A 23,810-nucleotide genomic window follows, 5' to 3' on the forward strand; every position below is an offset into this window, starting at 1 on the left:
TAAGGGTGCATTGTTTCCCATTCATTCTGCTGAGTAGAGTTGGAGCACCCAGCTTTCTAACAGTAAACCTCTGGAAGTGACTGGGAGAGAAGCCTCTGTGGTGAGTGTGTTTCTGTGAGCTTTCTCACTGCAACTTGGAACTCAACTGGGCTCTGCTGGTGATTCGCGTAGTGTTTATTCACCAGGGAGGGATTATTTTTCTCCATAATACCCAACAGTTTGTACAAGGCAACAGGCGACAAGGACTTGAGATTTATTCTGCTGCCCGTACGGTCCTACGGAGTTCTCTTGAAGGCATGAATGCACATTTTATTTAACTGTAGGATTGATTGTAGGAATATCATATTGTCTGTATGTGTGGGTATGTACATGTATATACATATATACACACACACACACACATGCACTCTTACAAATACAGCAAATGATGTCATCATCACCATGTGTCTCTCTGCTTTTGAAAAGGTTGTGGGTTTGAATGCCGGTTGTGTTTAATTAAACCCATGAGCAGATCCTTCAAAATAAGAAACCACATAGGAAATCAAAACCACAGAGATAAATATATGTTCTGTGTTGAGGGAACACTTGGTCAGGTTTCACGAGCGATAGGATATCAAAGAATGTCTACAAGTCTGATTTCTAACAGTTGTGGTCGAATTAAGTTTGGCATACCGTTACATTTGTGTGTCTGTGTGTGTGTTTGTGTGTGTGTGTGTGTGTGTGTGTGTGTGTGTGTGTGTGTGTGTGTGTGCGTGTGCGTGCGTGCGTGTGTGTCTGTGTATGGGGGGGGGGGGTATTTTGACTGACTTTGGGGCGTGTGGTGTTATCACATCCATCTGGAGGAAATGGATGTTAGAGTTTTTTGTCCTTGCATTCGCATTAAAGTAGGTTGAACAAAATTAAACAGCCACTCTGACAGAGCACCGGTGATGTGAATCCAGCAGCACGGTTCAAACACTGGGATGGTCGTTTGTTTACAACGCTTGACACAGTCCTTTCAAACGAAAGGGCCCGTTCTGATAAGCTGTGAAAGAAGCACAGCTATTAGAGGCTCTTGGGGCCCCAGGGCATGTTAGGCCCTTTGTGTGCCTCGGAGATGCTCCGTTTCCTGGCTTTGTGACACGAGAAATGAGACACCACTCACATTTTTACAGTCGCTCATATGATCGGCTCTTCTCCTCGTGTTGTGTGTTTGTGTCACATTGGGATTTTGTGTTGGGTTGTGTGTTTGTGTCATGTTGTGTTTTGGTCATTTTTTGTGTGTGTGTCATGTTGTGTGTTTGTCATGTTGTGTGTTTGTGTCCTGCAGCGGGTTTGTGTCGTGTTGTGTAGTGTGTTTGTCATGTTGTGTGTTTTTGTCCTGTAGCGGGTTTGTGTAGTGTTGTGTAGTGTGTTTGTCGTGTAGTATGTTTGTGTTGGGTTTTGTGTGTCTGTCGTGTAGTGTGTTTGTCGTGCTGTGTGTTTTTTCAATTGTGTGCTTACGTTGTGTTGTTTGTCTGTGACGGATTTTGTCTTTGTATCATGTTGTGTGTTTGGGTTGTGTGTTTGTGTCATGTTGTGTTTTGGTATTTTTTGGTGTTTGCGTCATGTTGTGTGTTTGTCATGTTGTGTGTTTGTGTCCTGCAGCGGGTTTGTGTCGTGTTGTGTAGTGTGTTTGTCATGTTGTGTGTTTGTGTCCTGTAGCGGGTTTGTGTCATGTGTTTGTTGTGTAGTATGTTTGTTTTGGGTTTTGTGTGTGTTTGTTGTGCTGTGTGTTTTTGCAGTTGTGTGCTTATGTTGTGTTGTTTGTCTGTGATGGATTGTGTGTTTGTATCATGTTGTGTGTTTGTGTTGGGTTGTGTGTTTGTGTCATGTTGTTTTTAATTTTGTGTTGAATATATGTTTATCATATAGAAGGTACCCAAATACATTCACAAATCGACTTTGTTTTAAGTTGGGTGGGGGTAGGGGGGCAATTAACACTTAAGTGTATTGAAGCAGTTTAACCTGGTTAGTGGCTCTGGGGGAGACCCCATCACAGCAGGACACAGTAGGGTTCAATGGAAGAGTCTAGAATCCTATCCCTTGGTCTGTGTGTGTGTGTGTATGTGTGTTTGTGCATTTGTGTGTGTCTGTTTGCATGTGTACGTAGTTACGTACTACGTGTGTGATTGCGGGTCTGCAGGTCCGGGATCTTGTGCCGCAGGATTGTTATCATGTTATCATGGGGGTCTTCTGGTGTCACTTCCTGTGTACTTCACTCTCAAAAATGTGAAATATTGAACCAATCTCCACAGAGTCGTTGTGCTTCCTCTCATATTCTCCTTCTTGGTATGTGTCTTAAATGATATCATATGCAATACTTATACAAAACCATTTAAACCAGACGGACCAAAAGGGCGAGAACAAATGGGAGACAAACACTAACAGCAAGACCTGAGCAGAGAGTGAGAAACGATTGAATAAAGAGGGGGCGAGGGAGGGAGCGAGGTAGGGATAGGGTCCCAACAAGGACATATCTGTGCACTGTGTTGTAATATGGCAAGAACATACAGCAGCACCCCGGGCCCAAGAGCACTCGGGGCAGTGGAATATCATGTGGCGCTGAAACCAGCGTCACAATGGGCTGCTTATGTGTCGTGTTGTCACAGTAACGGCCGGCGAGTCCGCCGCTAGACTCAGCGCAGCGCTTAACAGTGTGTGTGTGTGTGTGGGTGTGTGTGTGTGTGTGAGTGTGTTTGTTTGTATGTGTGTGTGTGTGCGTTTGTGAGGGCTAGACTGGCCCTTGGCCCACAGCATACGGCCGGACTTGCAGCCTGGGAAGAATGGTCTCTCTCTCTCTCTCTCTCTCTCCCTTTCTCTCTCTGTCTCTCTCTATCTATGTCTCTATCACTCTCTCTCTGTCTCTCTCTATCTATGTCTCTCTCTCCCTTTCTCTCTCTGTCTCTCTCTATCTATGTCTCTCTCTCTCTCTCTCTCTCTCTCTCTCTCTCTCTCTCTCTCTCTCTCTCTCTCTGTCTCTCTGTCTCTCTCTGTCTCTCTGTCTCTCTGTCTCTCTGTCTCTCTCTGTCTCTCTGCCTCTCTGTCTCTCTCTATCTATGTCTCCCTCTCTCTCTCTCTCTCTCTCTCTCTCTCTCTGTCTCTCTGTCTCTCTCTATCTATGTCTCTCTGTCTCTCTCTCTCGCTCAGTCTCTCTCTGGTGGGGGACAGGCGACCCAGTCACTGTACCATGACACCACGAGACAAAGTCTGCACACACACACACACACACACACACACACCACACACACACACACACACACACACACACACACACACACACACACACACACACACACACACACACACACACACTGGAAGTCTTGAGTCTTGACAGCAATAGGGAAGATGTTTTTCTGCAGGGTTCCTCTAATTAACATATCGCCATAGGGGCGGGGGATAGTGGGTCGATGATGATGATGATGAGGATGCATCATCATCAAAGAGAAACAGTCAGTCTGTTTAAATTCCCAGGATAATAACCTGGTTCCTCTGCCCTACCAACTTCCCCTGGACATGTCAACGTGAGTGCAGTGATCATAGTGAGATTTAGAAGATGGTTCTGGCCTGGGGTTTGGTTTGTGTGCATCATATGGAGAATATGTGGCTGTCTGTATTGTTTAAGGTTGAAAAGTTTAAGTTAATTTAAACTTGTAAAGGTCAGTCTGAAACAATTTTCTTTATGAATATTATTAAACACACTATGGTAGGGTTAGCCTAAGAGCCAGCGTGAGTGCTTTTAGGGTAGGTTTTAAGCTAGGCTAGGGTTAGCATTAAAGCCAGTTTGAGTGCTTTTTGGGGGCGTGTTCAAGCTAGGATATGTGTAGGTTTAAAACTAAACAGTCCTTCACCGTGTTTGGTCTGAGCTCTGGGAACCGTTAGAAACCGGTTCTGGTTGCCCTCAGAGGGATAAACGCCTGATATATTCATAATATCTAAGTAGCAAACTGACCCCGGCTCATATGTCAGGATCGCAGAGCGGTCTAAGGCGCTGCGTTCAGGTCGCAGTCTCCCCTGGAGGCGTGGGTTTGAATCCCACTTCTGACATTCTTTGTTGAATGATTCAGCAACAAATGTTTGCCTCAGCTGTGAAGACCCAACTGCCAACAAATCCAATAAATCTGCTGTAATTTGAAATAGTCAATGAGATATAATAGTAAATTATTTATGTATCAAAGCACAGTAACAGTGAGAGCGGCCACTGTCCCCCAACACAGAGAGAGAGAGAGAGAGAGAGAGAGAGAGAGAGAGAGAGAGAGAGAGAGAGAGAGAGAGAGAGAGAGAGAGAGAGAGAAAGAGAGAGAGAGAGAAAGAGAGAGAGAGAGACAGAAAGAGGGACAGAGACTGTAACACTTTAATGATAGCTGCGCAATATGAGACCATAAAACACAGTGATTTGCTTTGAGATGAGGCAATGAAGAGAAGTTTTAGCCAAGTTAGAATTTTAGCTAGTCACTGACCCCCTTGAGTTGTGTTCGAGCTAGGCTAGGTATAGCATAGAGCCAGTATGAGTGCTTTTGGGGGCGTGTTCAAGCTAGGACATGTGTAGGTTTAAAACTAAAGAAAAACAGTCCTTCACCATGTTTGGTCTAAACTCTGGGAAGCGTTAGAAACTGGTTCTGGTTGACCTCAGAGATATATATGCCCTAAATTAATAAGCTTGTATGTCTGGATGGCCGAGCGGTCTAAGGCGCTGCGTTCAGGTCGCAGTCTCCCCTGGAGGCGTGGGTTCGAATCCCACTTCAGACATTCTTTGTTGAATGATTCAGCAACAAATGTTTGCCTCAGCTGTGAAGACCCAATTGCCAACATATCCAATATATCTGCTGTAATTTGAAATAGTCATTGAGATAGCAGTAAATTATTTATGTATCAAAGCACAGTTACAGTGACAGCGGCCACTGTCCCCCAACAGAGAGAGAGAGAGAGAGAGAGAGAGAGACTGTAACTCTTTAATGATAGCTGCGCAATATGACACCATAAAACACAGTGATTTGCTTTGAGACCCCCTAAGCTCTGGGAACCGTTAGAAACCCGTTCTGGTTGACCTCAGCTATGTAGACACCTGGTTTCACCAAACATCTATGTCCGGATCAGAGCATGTGAGCGGAGCGGAGCGTGGGGCGGGGCGGAAGAAATAGGTTGGAGCGGGTTGGAGCGCAGAGCGGTTTTAAATTCAAAAGCCGGAGCGGGGATTTCACTCCGCTCCAGTCCGCTCCGATTTTAACTGCTTCTAGCGGCTTCCATGTAGGTGGTTCACGTAGAATAGAATGGGTTTCAATGGGAGCATCCAAGCAACCTGATTGGATAAAACGCGTCACGTGTGACCCCTCCAACCCCCCCCCCCCCCGCAACACTGGCTCGTGTGCCCGCGAGAGTAGCAAGATGGAGTTTGGGAAGTACTTCTACTAAAATTTGAGCGGAGCGTGGAGCGATTTCGCCGGAGCGGCAGGAAATTTAAGATGAGCGCGGAGCGGTTTTGAGCGGAGCGCCCTGGCACAACGTTGAGCGGCAGAGCGAATGAGCGGACATCCTCCTGAGCGGGGAGCGGGAATTCCGCGGCGCTCCGCTCCGCTCACATGCTCTGGTCCGGATGGCCGAGCGGTCTAAGGCGCTGCGTTCAGGTCGCAGTCTCCTCTGGAGGCGTGGGTTCGAATCCCACTTCTGACATTCTTTGTTGAATGATTCAGCAACAAATGTTTTCCTCAGCTGTGAAGACCCAACTGCCAACATATCCAATATATCTGCTGTAATTTGAAATAGTCATTGAGATATATTAAGTAAATTATTTATGTATCAAAGCACAGTTACAGTGACAGCGGCCAATGTCCCCCAACAGAGAGAGAGAGAGAGAGAGAGAGAGAGAGAGAGAGAGAGAGAGAGAGAGAGAGAGAGAGAGAGAGAGAGAGAGAGAGAGAGAGAGAGAGAGAGAGAGAGAGAGAGAGAGAGAGAGAGAGAGAGAGAGAGAGAGAGAGAGAGAGAGAGAAAGAGGGACAGAGACTGTAACTCTTTAATGATAGCTGCGCAATATGACACCATAAAACACAGTGATTTGCTTTAGAGATGAGGCAGTGAAGTAGCCTGGTTCTACCAGACTCTCGTACTTCACTTCATTTCATTTCATTTGTACAGAGAGTCTGGACCTAATCAATTGACAAACGTTAACTCACTTGAAGGCGGGTGTTTGTTGAAGTTTAAAATGATTGGATCTGCCCAGTGCCACTCTGGATCTGCCATCACCAATCGCTAACGTTTGGTTGTGACGTATGTCATGTCGTGGAATCACGCGCAGGTTGTACACAAACCAAACACCTTGCGCGTCTGCACGAAAATGTCCGTCAACGACAGCTGCAGGTTTTGTTCGTCGACTTTAATTTATCAGGGAAAAATTGCACATTGTAAATCAATATTTTATAGTAAGGCAAACTCAAACTGGCGCACGACTTTATCGTCATTGTTCTCAGACACGCCCTCTGTTCGCTGATTGGGCGCACGCTGTGGTAGCGCAGAAAACCAAATTACATACAGCAGGGCCCCGTTTCCCGATAACGATGGATCTTCGCTCGTACGATCATTCTCCCGATGGATCTTGCGATCCATCGATCATTTCTTTGGAGCGTTTCCCGAAACTCCTCTTAACGTGAACGCGCATTCGCTGCACTCACGACGTCGTAGGATTGTAACTGTCTACTGACACGGTGCTGAAATGGGCTCCGTAGGAGGGGGAGACGCAGGAATGTCGCAGGAAAATTGTGTTAAAAAGGGTTAAAATATATCCCCATCAAGGACAACAGCAGAGTAGCCTACGGAAAAAATAGACTACAATTATATGAATGCTAAAGACATTAAAACACAATTGATTATGCTTAAACCGACATATATCAGTCCTAATCCTGAATGCACTGTGCGTTTCACGGCATTTTCCCCCCTGAAATAATTCCATATGACAAAAAATTAAAAATAGCTTGTGTGACAACTACATTTATCTTAATGGGCTGATTTCTGAAACATGCTTTGCGCAGCAAAGAGAGCCAACTTAATCTGATTCCGCATAAGGCTTTCCTTGATTGATAATTTGATTGGCTATAAAAGCCCCTCCGGAAATAGGGTAAGGTATGTATTGATGAGGAATACAACGAAGCCCACCGTCTGGCCCGGTGCATCGTTGATGCGCACGATCGGGAGGTGGAAGTTGCGCTTTAGATGCCTTCACAAGTCAGGCGGAGGGCTCCAGTTTTCGCCGGCCAAGTCATGCGCCGTGATATGTGTGACGGCTATGTTGCACAACATTGCAGCTAAGGCTGGGGTGGCATTGCTTGAACCGGAGGACGCTGAGGACGATGACGACGAGGAAGATCGGTGTGAGGACGGCCTCCCTCATAACTACGCGGCTGGTTTTCATGCGCGTCGAAGAGTGATTGAGACTTTTTTTTAACCCCCTCCACCCTCCCACATGTCACTAAACATTCCCGTCAACGTGACCAATCCCCACCATATCCCAGCCTTTTGCCTGCTCCTTTGCTTGTTTTTTATAATTTATTTTATTTCTTTATTTTTTATTTATTTTATTTTTTTTAATTTAATTTATTTTTTACATTATTTTATGCTACGTTTTATGAGTAGCCTATGTCAGTCTGCACAAATCCCCCCACTTTCTCTCACACATTTTGAGTGCCCTGCCTGCGCAAACATTTTCTGGACTGTCCCGTTTTATTTTGGCCATTTTAACATCTTTATTAATAAATTAATTAATAATCTTTATTAATTACCAAACTAAGAACATAAAGGCGCAATGCGTTTTAATAAAACGCATCCAATAGACGGAATGCCCGATGGTGTCGCCACTGAGGCTATAGCTGACGATGCTCTTAGCGTCCTACGAGTACCTACGAGCACCCCTGGAGTACTCGTTAGCTACGAGCGTTTTCAAGACGTTCGTTCCCCACGATGCTTTCGGGAAACGCGGTGAAAACTCTACGATGCCCTTTCGACGCACTTCACGATCCACTTAGGCTAACGACGCTTTCGAGAAACGGGGCCCAGGTCCAGACCTAGTACTGAAGGGAAATTCAAATTGAGCGGAAGTACTTAGGCGGACGGAGCCAGGCTAGCAGTGAAGAGAAGTTTTAGCCAAGTTAGAATTTTTGCTAGTCACAGACCCCCTTGAGGTGTGTTCGAGCTAGGCTAGGTATAGCATAGAGCCAGTATGAGTGCTTTTGGGGGCGTGTTCAAGCTAGGACATGTGTAGGTTTAAAACTAAAGAAAAACAGTCCTTCACCATGTTTGGTCTAAGCTCTGGGAAGCGTTAGAAACTGGTTCTGGCTGACCTTTGAGGAACAGATTCCCGAGATGAATAAGCTTGTATGTCTGGATGGCCGAGCGGTCTAAGGCGCTGCGTTCAGGTCGCAGTCTCCCCTGGAGGCGTGGGTTCGAATCCCACTTCAGACATTCTTTGTTGAATGATTCAGCAACAAATGTTTGCCTCAGCTGTGAAGACCCAACTGTCAAAGCAAACAACCTGCAGTCACTTAAAATAGTCAAGGAAAGATAATATCAACAATTATTAGTATTAAACACACAAGTTACTATCTGTATTTTAATCAAATATGTTTATTTATATCTATTGATTTGATGAAAACAACATCACATCATAACCACAGATTGATCTGTGGTTAATGTTCCTTTTTGCGGATATCTTTAAAATAGACATATAGAATGACAGGAAAATGAGGGGCTTCAGAGAGGGAGAGAGAGAGAGAGATGCAATCTGGCCATTCCAGTTGACCCTCGCTTGTACTCAAGTGAGCGTAGCGAGGCGTCTAACTTGCGTCACCGCAGACGCAGGAGGTGTGTGTGTGTGTGTGTGTGCGGCTTAGCAGGGAGTCACTGATTGGGACAAAAAGTGTGTGGGCAAGGGTGTGTGTGTGTGTGGGGGGCGGGGGGTTACAGGTCAAGATCAAGGAGAAGGAAGGGGGGCTGTTTGGTTGAGCTGTGAGTGTGTGGGTCACTGACCAGATGAAGGTTGATGAGGAAGAGTGTGTGTGTGTGTGTGTGTGTGTGTGTGTGTGTGTGTGTGTGTGTGTGTGTGTGTGTGTGTGTGTGTGTGTTTGTCTGTCGTGTCTGAGAACAGGAGGCCAGGGGTTACGGGTCAGAGGTGGAAGAGAGAGACGGTGGTCAACAAACGGGAGGGGAGTTGAGACGTGATTGTAGACAATGGTTCTGTCCCATGGCCTGCCCCGGTCACTGAGGGCTTCTGGGTATTACCTCTCTCTGCTTCCTGCTGTCGTAGATGACACATCATATATCCTCACTACCGAGCTTACAAACTATTCTTTCTATTATTTATTTTTTTATTTTTTTCACCTTCATTTTTACCAGGTAAAAGTTTCATTGAAATTCAAATCTTTTTTTCGAGAGAGACATGGCCGAGAGGGCAACATAAAACGGGCAATACGTATATGTGTAATGCAAACAAAACGCACCATTTACACACAATTTAAAATAAAGTTTTGGGATTTCAAGTAAGGTGTTAAACACAGGTACAATGTCCAGTATTTCCACATAAAAATTCCTTAAGTATTAAGAAAAAGGCAAAGGCAAATGAGATGAGTTCTGATGGTTTGAAGTCTTTCTTGAGGCTGAGTGCGAGCTCGGTATGAGCCCTCTATTAGCAGTGGTACGGCCTCAGAGGGCACAACCACTGGCCTTTGGACAGTGGTTGAGACTCCCCTTTGGAAGTTTAGGATTAAACCTTTTTCACAGTAACAGTCCATTTGAATCTGTTATTGTGAAAAGTGGGCTTTACCAATAAACGATGACGTTGACATGATGTTTAGCAGTAATTCTCAGCCAAGAGTCTTGATTCTGGTGCATCCCAATGACTCTCCTCATGATACTCACACTCCCTAGTGTTGTGTTTCAGCTTGAATTAGGTTGACTTTGGGGCCAGTTAGACCCACTAGGCTAGGGTTAGCATTGGAGCCAGTCCACGCTAGGCTATGGTTAGCATCGGAGCCAGTCAGACCAGCTAAGTTCGGTTTAGCATTCGAGCCAGCCATTCGATATCCCTTTCGATCTGATTTGTTCAGAAAATTGCTTCCACCGTAACAATTCAACAGACATACATTGATAAAGTGCATGCAAGTACATACAAAATACAGTACATGCATACAGAACAGAACATTTACAGTTCCTACATCATACAGAGTCATCCCATGGTAATAAAGAGATGTTGTCTTTTCCTCCAGGATGGGACTGCGGGCAGCATCGGTGTGCTGGCCAAAGAGTACTCTCGCTTCTACGGGACCTCGCTCAGCGACGTGTGTGAGAGGATGGAGGAGCTACGCAAGCGCAAGCTAGTGCAGGAGGCCGACAAGGTGGGCACCCAGCACCCTGTATCTGTACACCCAGCACCCTGTGTCTGTACACCCAGCACCCTGTATCTGTACACCAGCACCCTGTATCTGTACACCCAGCACCCTACAAACTGTCCCTGTACAGGGAGACAACCAGCACACCCACTGGATCCGCCGTGTTCATAGTGCGGTTACTGGTTAGTGGTTACTGGTTACTGTTTTTAGCTCTGAACATTTTAGTTAAGAACTTTTTAGTTCATATTGTCATAAAACCACATATGTATGATAATACTTTATCAATCCCATAATTCCTGGAAAGGTGGTAAATATCAATAGGCTACGTATGAATAATTGTGTAAAATATATGTGTTCCTAAAGTACATACACATCACATCCATACTTTTGACATCTGAGTTTAGTTCTTTGAAATACAAAAAAACTGAACAAGGAATCATCCCCTGGTACTCAATCACCCTGAAAGGGGTAATCTCAACCTTGAAGTAGCACTAGCACCTGTGTTTGTGCAGCAGGGCTAGCAGCAGGGCTAGCAGCAGGGCTAGCAGCAGGGCTAGCAGCAGGGCTAGCAGCAGGGCTAGCGGTTTGTGGCTAGTGGCAGCGCCCGTTGTTCCATACCGCGGCCTGGCTAGCCACGCTGCCCGACTAAATATTATGTCTATTCCTGTGCTGTGATGACACTATAATTTACCCCCATGTGTTGTGCTCTTTCAGGGAAAGATTGAGTCAGCCGCCTCGTCTGTTCAGCTCCGCACGCAGATCCAGGTGAGATGACTGGTCACTGAACCTCCGCTCCTCTCCTTCCTCCCCCACTCCCCTGTCCGCTGCCCCTCGGACACACTCAGATGAGTCATCACGGTCGTAGTCACGGTTGTAGTCACGGTCCTCCCTAGGGATGAGCAGTAAAGCTATGAAGTCTCTCGTTCGCACTCCACACATCAAAGATGGATGGTGATTATGAGGGGAGATTGGGGTTGCTGTAAACATGCTGTTGGTGAATTGTCGTGACAGAGTTGGATGCACAAATATATCAAAACCCAATACTTTGGTTTAACAACTTTTTGGGAGGGATCTTGAGGTTTAAATGAGCGGACGAAAAAAGTTAAACTGTTAAGTTTACTTTTTATTCATTCATTTTTTACACTTGCTCAGAAACCAAACGCATGGTCATTAAAGAAACCAAACACTAGACACTAATCCTTAGGTACTTTTAACAGTCTGTCTGTCTAAATGTCGCTAAACAGTAAACATAGCCAGCTATATAAATAGTTAGCTGTTAGCCCTGAAGACTATAAATAGATGGATATTTAATGGAGTATTTGTCCAATGGTTAAGAAAACATATGTATCTGGAATCATTACCATGTGTTGGGTTTCAGGTGACCCCTAACCCTCTCTCTCTCTCTCTCTCTCTCTCTCTCTCTCTCTCTCTCTCTCTCTCTCTCTATATATATATATGTTTATGTATCTTACTCTCTCTCCCTCCCTTTGTTATCAGGAGTCCCTGGGCTTCAGCAGTGCCATGTCGACCCCAGAAACCGACAGACGGTGAGAGAAACATTTATTTCCTTACTTTCTTTCTTTCTTTCTCTCTTCCATTCGTTCTTTATTTATTTTATCTTGCTTTCGTTCTTTTTTTACTTCCTTCCGTTTGTCTGCACGGCTCCGGTCTTCCCTGAAGGAGGGATTCCCTACTGCTCCTGTCTCTCTGAAGGTTTATTTTCCTTCCCTGGCTTGGGTTTGGTAGAGTTGAGTCTGGGTCTCCTCTACCTCAGGGCCTGGGGAGGGTGTGAAACCCCTTCAGACAGACATAGCCAGAAAAATGTAAATAAAGTTTCAACTCGACACAAGAACAAGATAAAGATGATGATGATAAAAAGCGGGTGATAAAATAACTGGCATAGTAGTAGTAGTATCTTAGCCAAACACTATTTCACCACTTTGGGTCAAAGTGACGAATGTCTGGTATAAAGATAAAAATAAATAGATAGATATTTAATGCTACCTAGCACCTGCAGGCTTAGTTTGTCTTTATTTAGATTCAGAACTTGCAGACATGTAGGGATTCTCTGCACTTCCTGTCACCCGCGCTCACCTCACAAAGCACTTCCTTCCCTCTTCCTTCCCGCCATTGTCTGTTTTGAGGGATTTCTAGAATTCGTCATATTCTGTCACAGGAATTCAGAGCAGGGGGTAAGGAGGGGAAAGAAGTCATCGTGACTAATAGCATATCAGCAGCATATGTATTTAATTATGCTTTTGAAAGGAAAAAAGTGCAAAAAAATGTCAAGTCATGTTTTTAATGAGTCACCAACCATATAGCATTTTGTGGAATACTTGTGTTGTTTGAATCCCACAATTTGAGTAATGGGTGTCTACAACCATAAAATCAACAACAAGCAAAGCCCAAAACGAGGATCATATCACCCCGACAACTTCTATCAAAGATAAAGAATTCCGTTTATTTTCATCCTCTCTAATTGTAATTAGATTATGGAGAAAAATGTGCCACAGACATTTTCATTTTTCTCCTGAAGGGTTGGTTGCTTTTAAAAAATTGGTAGTGCAGGTCTAAAGCTAGGATAGTAGCACTGCCCCCTAGTGGAAGGGAAACGTAATGAACTCCATAAGAATTGTTCCCTGCCAACATCTGTGTCAGTTGATGTGGCAAAAAAACATAAGGAACGAGAGCCAAAAGAAATAGTGAGGGAGAGAGTGGGGATGCAGAGGGAGGATGGAGAGGGAAGAGAAAGGATGGAGAATGAGAGAGAGAGAGAGAGAGAGAGAGAGAGAGAGAGAGAGAGAGAGAGAGAGAGAGAGAGAGAGAGAGAGAGAGAGAGAGAGAGGCATGCATAAAATGCAAAGAACAATGATAGAATGCAACAAAGAGAGGCAGACAATTACACAGAGAGAGGGGGAAAGGCAGACAGAAAGAGAGGGTGAAATAGCACAAGAGAGATGGAGAGACATGGAGAGAGATACAGCTAAAAAGAGAGAGGGGGAGAGAGAAAGAGAGAGAGAGAGAGAGAGAGAGAGAGAGAGAGGGGGAGAGAGGGGGAGAGAGAGAGAGAGAGAGAGAGAGAGAGACATGACAGAGAGAGAGAGAGAGAGAGAGAGAGAGAGAGAGAGAGAGAGAGAGAGACAGAGAGAGAGAGAGAGAGAGAGAGAGAGAGAGAGAGAGAGAGAGAGAGAGAGATGACAGAGAGAGCAGAGGACAGTGGAATCGTAGGGGCCACGTTCGTGCTGGTGTTTCTGTAAAAAGCCAGTTTTGTGTGTGAAAAGGGCCTATTGTTCCCATGATGGCCGGATGATGGTGACCTCTTGTTCATCAACAGCGAGCAGGGAGTCTGTGCTGCAGTCCATTTGATTGGCCCGTCCTGCCCTGCCTCTGACGCCGGGCCCACGGGCCGCTTTGCTTCTGGCATTTTTTTTTTTTACATTTTTTGGTCGCTTGGAAGAGGAGGAAGGAGGAAGAGGGCAGAGGAATGTGTTGAGGGATGTTATGGGATAGTGGAAACCATGAAGAAGACAGTGCTGGAGAACAGGTATTGTGTCTATGACATGTGTTTAGCTTGCTTGTGTCTTTGTGTAGAGACTCAACAGTGGTTTCTTTTTGTGTTTGATTCTCTAGGTTCCCTGTGCAAAAGTCCAGTTCAGATGATGGAGCAGGGGGTAAGCACTAAAGATAAAAAGTCGACCCTCAGTCTTTTTCAAGATGAAGTTGTAAAGGTTTTCATTGTTCGTGTATGCACATTGGTGTAGGCTGTCTAATTATGTTGCAATTTGCTGTGCAAATATTTGGTGTTTGAACTCAAAACGGTTTGGTTGGAAGATCATTTTCTCTTTATTTTTAACAACCCCAAAATGGTGGCTCTAGTTTTAATTATTTAATCTTAAAAGAATATTTGTGACATTTTAGATAATGTTTGTTTTTGAATCATTCTGTTTGTTTTTAAACAAATATGTGGGATTCTACAGGAAAGTCGGAAGGCAAGAGGAAGAACAAATCTTTTTGGCTGAACTTCCGGAAGTCACAGAAAGGGCTCCCACGACAGCCTTCAAGAGGTACGTCGGGGGTCAGAGGTCATCCCTGAGAATCAAGTACTGTCAACTGTGGACCTTCTTTATGAAAAGAAGCTTGAAGGAGTGGAAACATACGATTAGTCGACATTCATGGCTGTTAATGCAAATAATGCAACATCATTCTGAAGTCTACAACTGTAGAGAAAATTACTTGGTACTCGAAAATATGTTTTGTTTGTCATTTGGCGTACATCATTAGATAGCCGACTTAAACTTATTTTTTTATTCCGTTAGCGGGAGATGATGTTGGTTTCGTGGCCAGCGAGATCACGATGAGTGACGAAGAGCGCATCCAGCTGATGATGATGGTGAAGGAGAACATGATCTCTGTGGAGGAGGCCCTGGCACGGGTATGATGACGTCACACCCTCCCAGAATCCCCTTCTCAATCTGACGGCACACTTTCAAATGGGTTCCATCTTAGAAATGCTGTTAAATTGAATTATTGGTCAGATATACAAATCGCCTCCTGTTGAATATTGTAAGAAACATTTGACTAAATAATGTACTCACAAGTACATTATCATAATAAATCATAATAATTGTTCAGGCAGTTGGTTAATTGAGCTTGGAACAACTGTTAATAACCTATCCTAACATTAAGGTCTCTGTGTCGTCCCTCAGCTGAAGGAGTTTGAGCTCCAGAACCGCCACACCTTCAGGGCGGAGCCGGTGGAGTGGGCCGAGCCTGGCGGGACCCCCATCCAAGACCCGCTCAGCTGCAACGTGAGTCCCCCGCCAAGCCCTGGTCCCAGAGAGAGGGCGAGAGGAAGAGACGCACAGAGAGAGAGGGAGAGAGAGAGAGAGAGAGAGGGAGAGACACCCAGAGAGAGAGGGAGAGAGACAGAGAGAGGGAGAGACACAGAGAGAGGGAGAGACACAGAGAGAGAGGGAGGGAGAGAGGGAGAGAGAGAGAGAGAGAGAGAGAGAGAGAGAGAGAGAGAGGACAAATATTGAGAAACAGCAGAGAGGGAGGAAGTGAATAAGAGGGAGAGGAAAAAAATTGGAAGAAAAAGTTGAGGGAGTTGACGTGTTGTTTGTTTGGCTTGTTGTGCTGAATCACTGCTCCGGGCAGAGAGCTGTGTGCTTGGGGGTGGGCTAGGGTGGAGTGTGGGGGCTAGCTGGTTTATCGTGCCAAGGCTGCAGAGCTATTGACATCACCTCTCTCTCTCTCTCTCTCTCTCTCTCTCTCTCTCTCTCTCTCTCTCTCTCTCTCTCTCTCTCTCTCTCTCGCTATCTCTCTCTCTCTCTCTCTCTCTCTCTCTCTCTCTCTCTCTCTCTCTCTCTCCATCGCTCTCCTCCTGAACCCCCAGTAAGCCCTGTGTCCCTGGGACCTCTCCCCCCCACACCAGGCTTACAGAGCGACCCTCTATTCATGGCTGTCAAAGCACTAACCCCCTATTGTGCAGTGGGCGAGCGCCTGGCTGTGATCTGCAGGCCACAGCTCTTTATGACTAGGTGGGGTGATCGCGTGCTCAACATTTCTATCTCTCTCTCTCTCGCTATCTCTCTCTCTCTCTCGCTCTCTTGCTCTCTTGTTCTCTCTCTCTTCACTTGTGTGTGTTTGCGGAGATATTTGTGTATCAAGCGTATTTTTGTGTGTGTGTATATGTATTGCATATATGTCTCTGTATGGTGTGTGTGTGTGTGTGTGTGTGTGTGTGTGTGTGTGTGTGTGTGTGTGTGTGTGTGTGTGTGTGTGTGTGTGTACGGGTGGGTGCTTCTGTGTGTGTGTGCGTGTCTGTGTGTATGTTTCTGTGTGGTGTGTTGGTACAATAAATTGGAACACTATTAGTTGTGTGCCATGTTTGATCGTTGCCCATAGTTCCTGATAGTTGGTAAATATTTATCCATCGAAGTGAGGAGCGTGGTCTAAGGTGCGCCAAAAGATAAGAGAAGGACTTGGTTTGTCTCAAGCTCACAAGCACTCTCTGTTTCCGTGCACGGAGGAAAAGGCTTTTCTTTTCTCCAAAAGTGCTGCTGTTGTCACGCAGAGGACAGGGTCTTGTGACCAGAAGTGTATCTACGGTGGTTTCTTCAACTTCTGTTTGAGTGCATTCCATTTTTAAGTATTTTTCGAAAACACTAATAATAAACAACAATTGAATTGTACCAATTATACTGAATATTTGCCTGGGAACCAGAAGAATCTGGGAGCTGGTGTTTTATTTGCTCTGGCGTATGTGTATGCGTCTGCCCCCCAGACAGACATCAGCAGCGTTTGGCCCCGCCCCCCCGTTCAGACAGACATCAGCAGCGTCTGGCCCCGCCCCCTCCCGTTCAGACGGACATCCAGCAGCGTCTGGCCCCGCCCCCTCCCGTTCAGACGGACATCCAGCAGCGTCTGGCCCCGCCCCCTCCCGTTCAGACAGACAGCAGGCCCGGGTCGTGCTAATCACAACGGGTTATCAGATATGGGGCGTGTTGGATAAGATGTACAGTGGACCGCCCTATGTGAGCGACATTGAGGCATTGTTTTCTATAAACAACCAAGATGGCTGCCGCTGATGTGTCACACGTCTGGTTACTCTGATTGATTGTAGGTCTGTTCAGGCATGAGGGTCTGCACACGTACACCTGTAATGTCTGTGAGTCCCTATAACTGACGGAGTCCGACTCTCCGCCCGCAGACGTGTGAGCTGTCGGACTCGGAGCAGGAGGAGTCGCTGGCCTTCCGGAGGCTTCATAAGCTCGTCAACTCCACCCGCAAGGTGAAGAAGAAGCTGATCAGGATCGAGGAGGGCAGGAGGCCCGGCCCGGAAGGTACTACTACTACTGCTTAGCCTCTCTCAATAAGCTTGAAGATTTTTTAAGCTTGGTTTCTTTTTTTATAAATGTCACCCGCAACAATAAAATCACCATCATAAAACAATGCAAGATTTCTAAGATGAATTAAGAAGTTACGCTGAATCTTTTACGAAATTATAAAATAAAACATTTTTACTAATAATTTTGATAAATGGTACTGAAAATGCTTATGCCATGCTGCAGCTTATGTAAGAGAATACTGATGATAAAGACACTGAATGATATTCTGCAGAGTGTGTGAGTCTCGAGGCGTCTCCCCGCCGCCTGGCCGGAGACGCGGCCGCCGTTGCGTCTCTGTACGCCGACGTCAACAAGAGGCACCCCGCGGCGTCGGGGTCGGCGTCGGGGTCGGCCTCGGGGTCGGCCTCGGGGTCGGCCTCGGGGTCGGCGTGCTCCGCAGGCGGCACGGTGGACACCCTGGCGGCTGCCCTGCGCGAGCAGCTGGCCTACGACCGCGACTCGGACAGCCTGGCCACCTCCACCTCGCCCTCCCGCTCCTCCAGCAGTCTGGACACCTGCAGCAGCCACAGGACCGTGTTCAGCCACGCCGCCGCCGCGGCCAGCCTGGGCCGTCACCACGGCAACAGGCTCCTGTCGGGGGGTCGGGGGGTGGCCGGGGGCGACGGCCAGAGGCCCCCGCTGGCGCGCTCTATGACGGACGGGGAGCTCCGACAGCGGGCCCTTAGTCCCCTCAGTCTCCCAGGGGTGAGTGGACCTGGTGGGCCCTTCACTGGGACGGATTACACAGAGGGAGATGTAGTCCTGTAGGGATATATAGTCCTGTAGCGAGTTGTAGTCCTGTAGGGAGTTGTAGTCCTGTAGGGAGATATAGTCCTGTAGGGACCTGTAGTCCTGTAGGGAGTTGTAGTCCTGGAGGGACCTGTAGTCCTGTAGGGAGTTGTAGTGCTGTAGGGAGTTGTAGTCCTGGAGGGAGTTTTAGTCCTGTAGGGAGCTGTAGTCCTGAGGGAGTTATGATCCTGTAGGCATGTTGTAGTAATTTAGTGATTTCTTTGTCCCTAATGGCTCCGCCTGTAAACATGGATAATTATATCTTGTAAACCTGCTTGTTTGATTGAAAAGCTGCATCGATTTTTTCTTTCTGAATAATACAATGACAACAAGCGTCCCACCGTAAATAAAGCTCTGGTTTGCTGGCCTGCTGTGTAAAACAAAGACATCTGGGGGCCTGAGACACAATGATTTTGCTCCCTGCATTGAAACCAAGCATGCTTGTGAGCTTGAAACTAACCAAGCCCTTCCCTTATGTGTTGACACGGCTCAGACCACGCGCCTCACTTTGATGGATCAATGTTTAAGGGTCAACACAGTTAGCTCACCACTAGCCATGAAACTATGGGCGACGGATCAAACATGGTACACATCTAATAGTGTTCCAAGTTATTATTCAAACACACCACATGGGAACATACACACAGATACAGAATCACACACACACACATGCAGATCCACACACGCGCACAGTTTTGATTTCTTATGGAATCATCTTTATATTATTGTGTTTAAAGCTGAACTATGTGTTCTTTTATAAACTATGACAAATTCTGTTAGAAGGAGTAATAGAAAAAGAGTGAATGTCAAAAACATAAAATGTGTTTTCATAACCCTATCCAAACCATCCTCCATGAAGCACTATCACCGGGGAAACTACAAAAGAAAAGAAAGGAACTTGAAAGTCTGTAATTGTATCGTTATTTATTCATTCACAGAGAACGTGTAGTTTCGGAGGATTTGATCTGAACAACCGCATCCTGCACTCTTTCCACTGCGACTGTGATTCTTCCGTGAGTAGTCCATCACACCGACAAATCAATCTCGGAAATGAAACTCATACACATGTCTCATTCGTTCACTCCTTTTCCTTCCATTTCCTTCCTTTCTGCGTGGATTCTAACATCAGAACAAAGATGGAGGCGGTGCGAGAGACAACGTTAAATCCCCAACGACGTCCCGCATTTCTCTGGGCAAGAAGGTCAAGTCTGTAAGGGACACCATGAGGAAGCGGATCTCCAAGAGATACCACTGTTCCCTCTCTGAGCAGGCACGTCCCACAGCCGCCGCTCACTACCGTTAATCATACACGCTACAGCTCATCTTAGCTAGCCTCGCTCAACTACATTCTGCTGACGCTAGAAGGTATCAGGACATTTTAAGAAAGATGATGATAAATGATCTCTAAAACAGATGCGATGATGCCATGGGTGGGCGGGGTTCACATTCCAATAACCAAGTCCCAGCTCTCATTCCATGTTTTTATCTTCTTGTCGAAATATCCTGTTTTAGTGAAATACATCGGATTACAAATCGCAAAATGAACGACCCCCCCCCCCCCTTAAATCTGTTTCAGATTTAAACAAAAAGAACAAAGCAAAATGTCAAACATTGAATAATGGGCTCAATCTTGGTTGTGTGTGTGTGTTTGTGTGTGTCTCTTTGGCGGTGAGTAGTCCAGTCCGGACCGCCCGTCCAGCTGCCCCCAGTCCCCCCACAGGGAGCCCGGCTCCCCGGGGAAGGCCAAGCTGGGGGGGTCCGTGGAGAGCCTCCGCAGCTCCCTCAGCGGACAGAGCTCCATGAGTAAGTGTGTGTGTGTTTGTGTTTGTTTAAGTGCGTGTGTTTGTGTGTCTGTGTGTGTTTGCAGGGGTCTGTTGGTTGGGGGAGATGGTGCATGCGCATCCAAGACAGGTTTCTGTGTGTCTCTGTGTATCTCTTTGTACGTGTGCAAGTGTGTGTTTTTATGTCTTTGTGTAGGGGCAGGCTTGTGTTTGTGTGTGTGTGTGTGTGTGTGTGTGTGTGTGTGTGTGTGTGTGTGTGTGTGTGTGTGTGTGTGTGTGTGTGTGTGTGTGTGTGTGTGTGTATGTGTGCGTATGCATCATTTGTGTGTTTGCACAACGATGTGTGTAAGTGGGAGTATTCTTGCGACTTTACCAACAGAATGGAGCAGATTCTGACCAATTAGTACATAATTAAGTGCCAGGAATTGTACAAAAAATAATTGGTTCTGAATAACTCACTGTTCACTGTTTATTTATTTGGTATTGGACTTTGTGATTATTTCATGTGAACCATCTGGTTATTCAGCGGGATTGAAAACCCATCATAAACACCCGATGAAACTCACGGAGGAATGGCTAGCGGGGCGGTATGCTCGATGCACGGATGGTCCTAGCCTCAACACGCAGCGTATTCTGAGTCACACATAGACGAGGTGCTGTCCACAGCCCCATGATTGACAGTCTCTCCCCCCACAGTCTCTCTTGTTCATCTCTAAGTTAATTTGAAGGTGTTACTAAACACTGCATGCTTTGAAACAAAGCATCCGTCTACACGTATGACATGTTGGTTCCTTCTCAGCCTGTCTGGGATGGGGTCCTGGTTCATACTGTTAATGAGTCCCTCGACTTATGAATTCCTCCCCCTTTGAGTAGAGGCTTGCGGAATCAGTAAGATCTTTTGAATCGGTTGAATCAGTTCGCTAAACACACTTTATACTTTTTATCCTTGTGATCTTTCTATCATTCGTTTTAATGTAGTTATAGTTTTACCATTTGCTTTTTTATTTCTGTGTCATTTCTTATAAAATGTATTTGTGATCTCTTATACAAGCTGGTTTTTATCATATTCTGCGTTTTGTTCCAGTGAGTTGTGCTCCTTTCCTTCCGTGTTTTTTGTTTTTGTTTTTGAAAATACAGTGTTAGTTAAGTCCTTCTTCTTCTGTGGTGTCTCCAGGCGGTCAGACTGTGGGAACCACAGATTCCTCCAACAGCAACAGGGAGACGGTGAAGTCTGAGGATGGGGAGGAGGACGAGCTGCCGTACGGCGGGCCCTTCTGTGGGCGCGCCCTGGTGCACACCGACTTCACCCCCAGCCCCTACGACACAGACTCCCTCAAGCTGAAGGTACTGACCCTCAGCCATCACCAACACTGTCATTACAAGTCAGAATGATTACTGACCTGTTAAGAGCCATTCAACAGAAATCTAATTTCAATAAACATTAAATGAAATAAAATACTTTATCGAACGACATTTACTTATAATTAAAGAAGTAAATCATAATAATTATTCGCCGAAGGCGAAGTGAATATTGGGGAATGGGCTTTTCCCCACTATTCACAGAGCCTGAGGTTTAGTAGATGCTACACGTGAACACTTTTTGCCGGGATTTATTCGTTTATATTAGCGGTTTATTTGTTTTTATTAGCGTGACGACATTTGGCGATGAAAACAGTATATAGCGAACCAATCAAATTGCAATCAAATCGTAGGAATTTCCCATAATATATAAACTAATCATTATTGTTATCATTATTATAATTTGTTATTAATACAGATAAGTGATTGAATAACCTGTTCTTGATCTAGATCTGTAATTGGTTGTGTTGGCCTTTGTGTTGCAGAGTGGAGACATGATTGACGTCATCAGCAAGCCTCCGATGGGCACCTGGATGGGGCTGCTGGGCGGGAAGGTGGGCACCTTTAAGTTCATCTACGTGGACGTGGTGAGCGAGGAGCCGGAGGCCAAGCCCAAGAAAAACCGTAGGAGGAGGAAGGCCCGCCAGCCCAAGCCCACCTCCGTCGACGAGCTCCTGGACCGCATCAACCTCAAGGTGAGTCTGGTCTGGTCTGGTCTGGACCGGTTGGATGGGTTGGTTGGTTGGGTCCGGGACAGTCCGGCCTGGTCTGAATGGGTTGGATGGGTTGGTTGGTTGGTTGGTTGGGTCCGGGACCGTCTGGTCTGGTGTGATGGTTGGGTGTGATCTGGGTCTGGGTCTAGTCCCGGACGGTCGGCTCTGCATCAGGTCTCGGGGGTCTGGACAGGATGTTTTGGGTCAGTCGTTCCCTTTGCACTGGTGAAGCATCTAAACAAAAAAGAGCTCAATATGTTTCAGCAAATATTCTTCTGGTCTTCTCTGACAAAATGTTGGCTCTTTTGCGAGGAAGCATCGCTGTCTCCCATCAAGTCGCAGTCAACCACAGTTTTAAAGACTTTACTCTTACACAACAGATGTTGTCCTCTTTACCTCAACTAGTAGAGCATTGCACCAACAGTGCCCGGGTTAAGGGATATTTCGCACTGTCCACGACCCATGCCAGGGAAGTATGCACTCAGGGTATCGGGAGACACTTTGGATAGAATAGCATCTATAAATATATATAGAGAGATTTCTTTAGGGCTTCCCTCCTCTCGAGCTGTGTTGACCCAGTTCTCCCCCCCCCCCCCCCCCAGGAGCACCTCCCCACCTTCCTGTTCAACGGCTATGAGGACCTGGACACCTTCCAGCTGCTGGAGGAGGAGGACCTGGACGAGCTGAACATACGGGACCCCCAGCACCGCGCGGTGCTGCTCACCGCCGTGGAGCTGCTGCAGGAGTACGACGGTAGGTCTGACCCTCGGGTGAGGGCCCCTCGCTGGCTGTGGGGGCCAGGGGCCCGGGGTAGTCCAGTGGGAAGGTGTAGTGGTTTGACCCCAGCTGAACTGTGACGGGGTTTGAACCCTGATGTCCGCAGCCGAGCGTGTAGCGAGATGCCTACTGATCCTAACCTGGTACTTATTTACTTTTATCTAGAGATACAGTCTTTGCTGAATCCTGAATCTTTGACAAAATAGGAAATAGAACAGAAATGTAACTGGAGGGTCATGGGTAATGCATATTTTAAATGGGCTTCTAGCATCTGTATACTAATAATGAATTGTAGTCATTGATATCAATTAGTACATGGTCATTAGTTTCATTCATCATAATTCAATATAATTGTGAAAGGTGCAGCATAAAGAAAGAATCATTATTTTTAGGATTATTTAAATAGTATGAGTAATACTACACACATCGTTTTCTAAAAGTGCATTCTGCCGCCCCCTGCTGGTGGTGTTGTCTCCTTGCAGGCAGTAGTGACCCGGAGCAAAGCGGCCAATCTGGGGACAAGGAGCTCCTAGAGAGGCGTGGCCTACTGGCGGACTCTCCGCGGGACTCGGGCTGCTACGAGAGCAACGAGAACCTGGCCAACGGTAACGAGAGTCCCAGCCGCTTGTGACCTTCTCCGTGCTCCGACCTCCCACCTCTGCCTTATTCTTCACCAGGGAGGAAGTCTCCTGGGGTCTATCTATTTCTTCTTCTTCTCCTCTTCTTCATTTGCTTGAGCTTAATCATCAACCCCCCTCTCAGACTCTGTTCACACACTCTTTTTCTATTTTAATTTTTTCTTCTTCTAACAGACTTTTGCGTTTATCTACAAATACGGCTTTCTTCTTTTTCTTATTCTTCAGTCGTACTTGAATCTGTCTCTGCAACTTCTTTGAAACATAAAGTCAACTCTCAACTGTTGCTTAAAATCCAAGTTTTTTGTCACAAAAAATGTTAACCATCTCTTCTCGCTTCTCGAGGCTTATCTAAACGTACTAGATTTGATGCTGAGCTTTTGGAAAGTGATTTTAGGTGTACTCGAGATAATATCTTTGGTTTTGAGAACTTTATAGAATTGTTTTTGTGTTGGCAGAAAATGGTGACAGTTGGAAC

At 46.1% G+C, this 23,810-nt stretch overlaps 1 protein-coding gene and 3 non-coding genes across 5 annotated transcripts in view; all 4 read left to right on the top strand.

Annotated features, from left to right (window-relative positions):
- Positions 1-23,810, top strand: part of LOC115543522 (SAM and SH3 domain-containing protein 1) — a 27,910-nt gene continuing 4,100 nt past the window's right edge. Inside the window, exons 1-18 of one of the 2 annotated variants that reach the window (XM_030355896.1) lie at positions 1-100; positions 10,266-10,394; positions 11,103-11,153; positions 11,886-11,935; positions 13,723-13,932; positions 14,019-14,059; positions 14,366-14,452; positions 14,705-14,820; positions 15,095-15,196; positions 17,101-17,233; positions 17,511-17,983; positions 19,006-19,080; positions 19,197-19,337; positions 19,744-19,870; positions 21,023-21,192; positions 21,693-21,902; positions 22,523-22,673; positions 23,180-23,302. In XM_030355896.1, coding sequence (XP_030211756.1) covers positions 10,350-10,394; positions 11,103-11,153; positions 11,886-11,935; positions 13,723-13,932; positions 14,019-14,059; positions 14,366-14,452; positions 14,705-14,820; positions 15,095-15,196; positions 17,101-17,233; positions 17,511-17,983; positions 19,006-19,080; positions 19,197-19,337; positions 19,744-19,870; positions 21,023-21,192; positions 21,693-21,902; positions 22,523-22,673; positions 23,180-23,302 — 2,305 coding nt within the window. In that variant the 5' untranslated portion in view covers positions 1-100; positions 10,266-10,349. The remainder of the gene's footprint in view (positions 101-10,265; positions 10,395-11,102; positions 11,154-11,885; positions 11,936-13,722; positions 13,933-14,018; positions 14,060-14,365; positions 14,453-14,704; positions 14,821-15,094; positions 15,197-17,100; positions 17,234-17,510; positions 17,984-19,005; positions 19,081-19,196; positions 19,338-19,743; positions 19,871-21,022; positions 21,193-21,692; positions 21,903-22,522; positions 22,674-23,179; positions 23,303-23,810) is intronic. The other variant, XM_030355897.1, reaches the window with a different exon arrangement.
- On the top strand, positions 4,685-4,767 carry trnal-cag (transfer RNA leucine (anticodon CAG)). Its single transcript has one exon. It is a non-coding gene; the product is annotated as a tRNA-Leu (tRNA).
- trnal-cag (transfer RNA leucine (anticodon CAG)) lies at positions 5,606-5,688 on the top strand. Its single transcript has one exon. It is a non-coding gene; the product is annotated as a tRNA-Leu (tRNA).
- On the top strand, positions 8,384-8,466 carry trnal-cag (transfer RNA leucine (anticodon CAG)). Its single transcript has one exon. It is a non-coding gene; the product is annotated as a tRNA-Leu (tRNA).

Source organism: Gadus morhua, chromosome 5 (genome assembly GCF_902167405.1).
Source record: "Gadus morhua chromosome 5, gadMor3.0, whole genome shotgun sequence".
Classification (NCBI taxonomy): Eukaryota; Metazoa; Chordata; class Actinopteri; order Gadiformes; family Gadidae; genus Gadus; species Gadus morhua.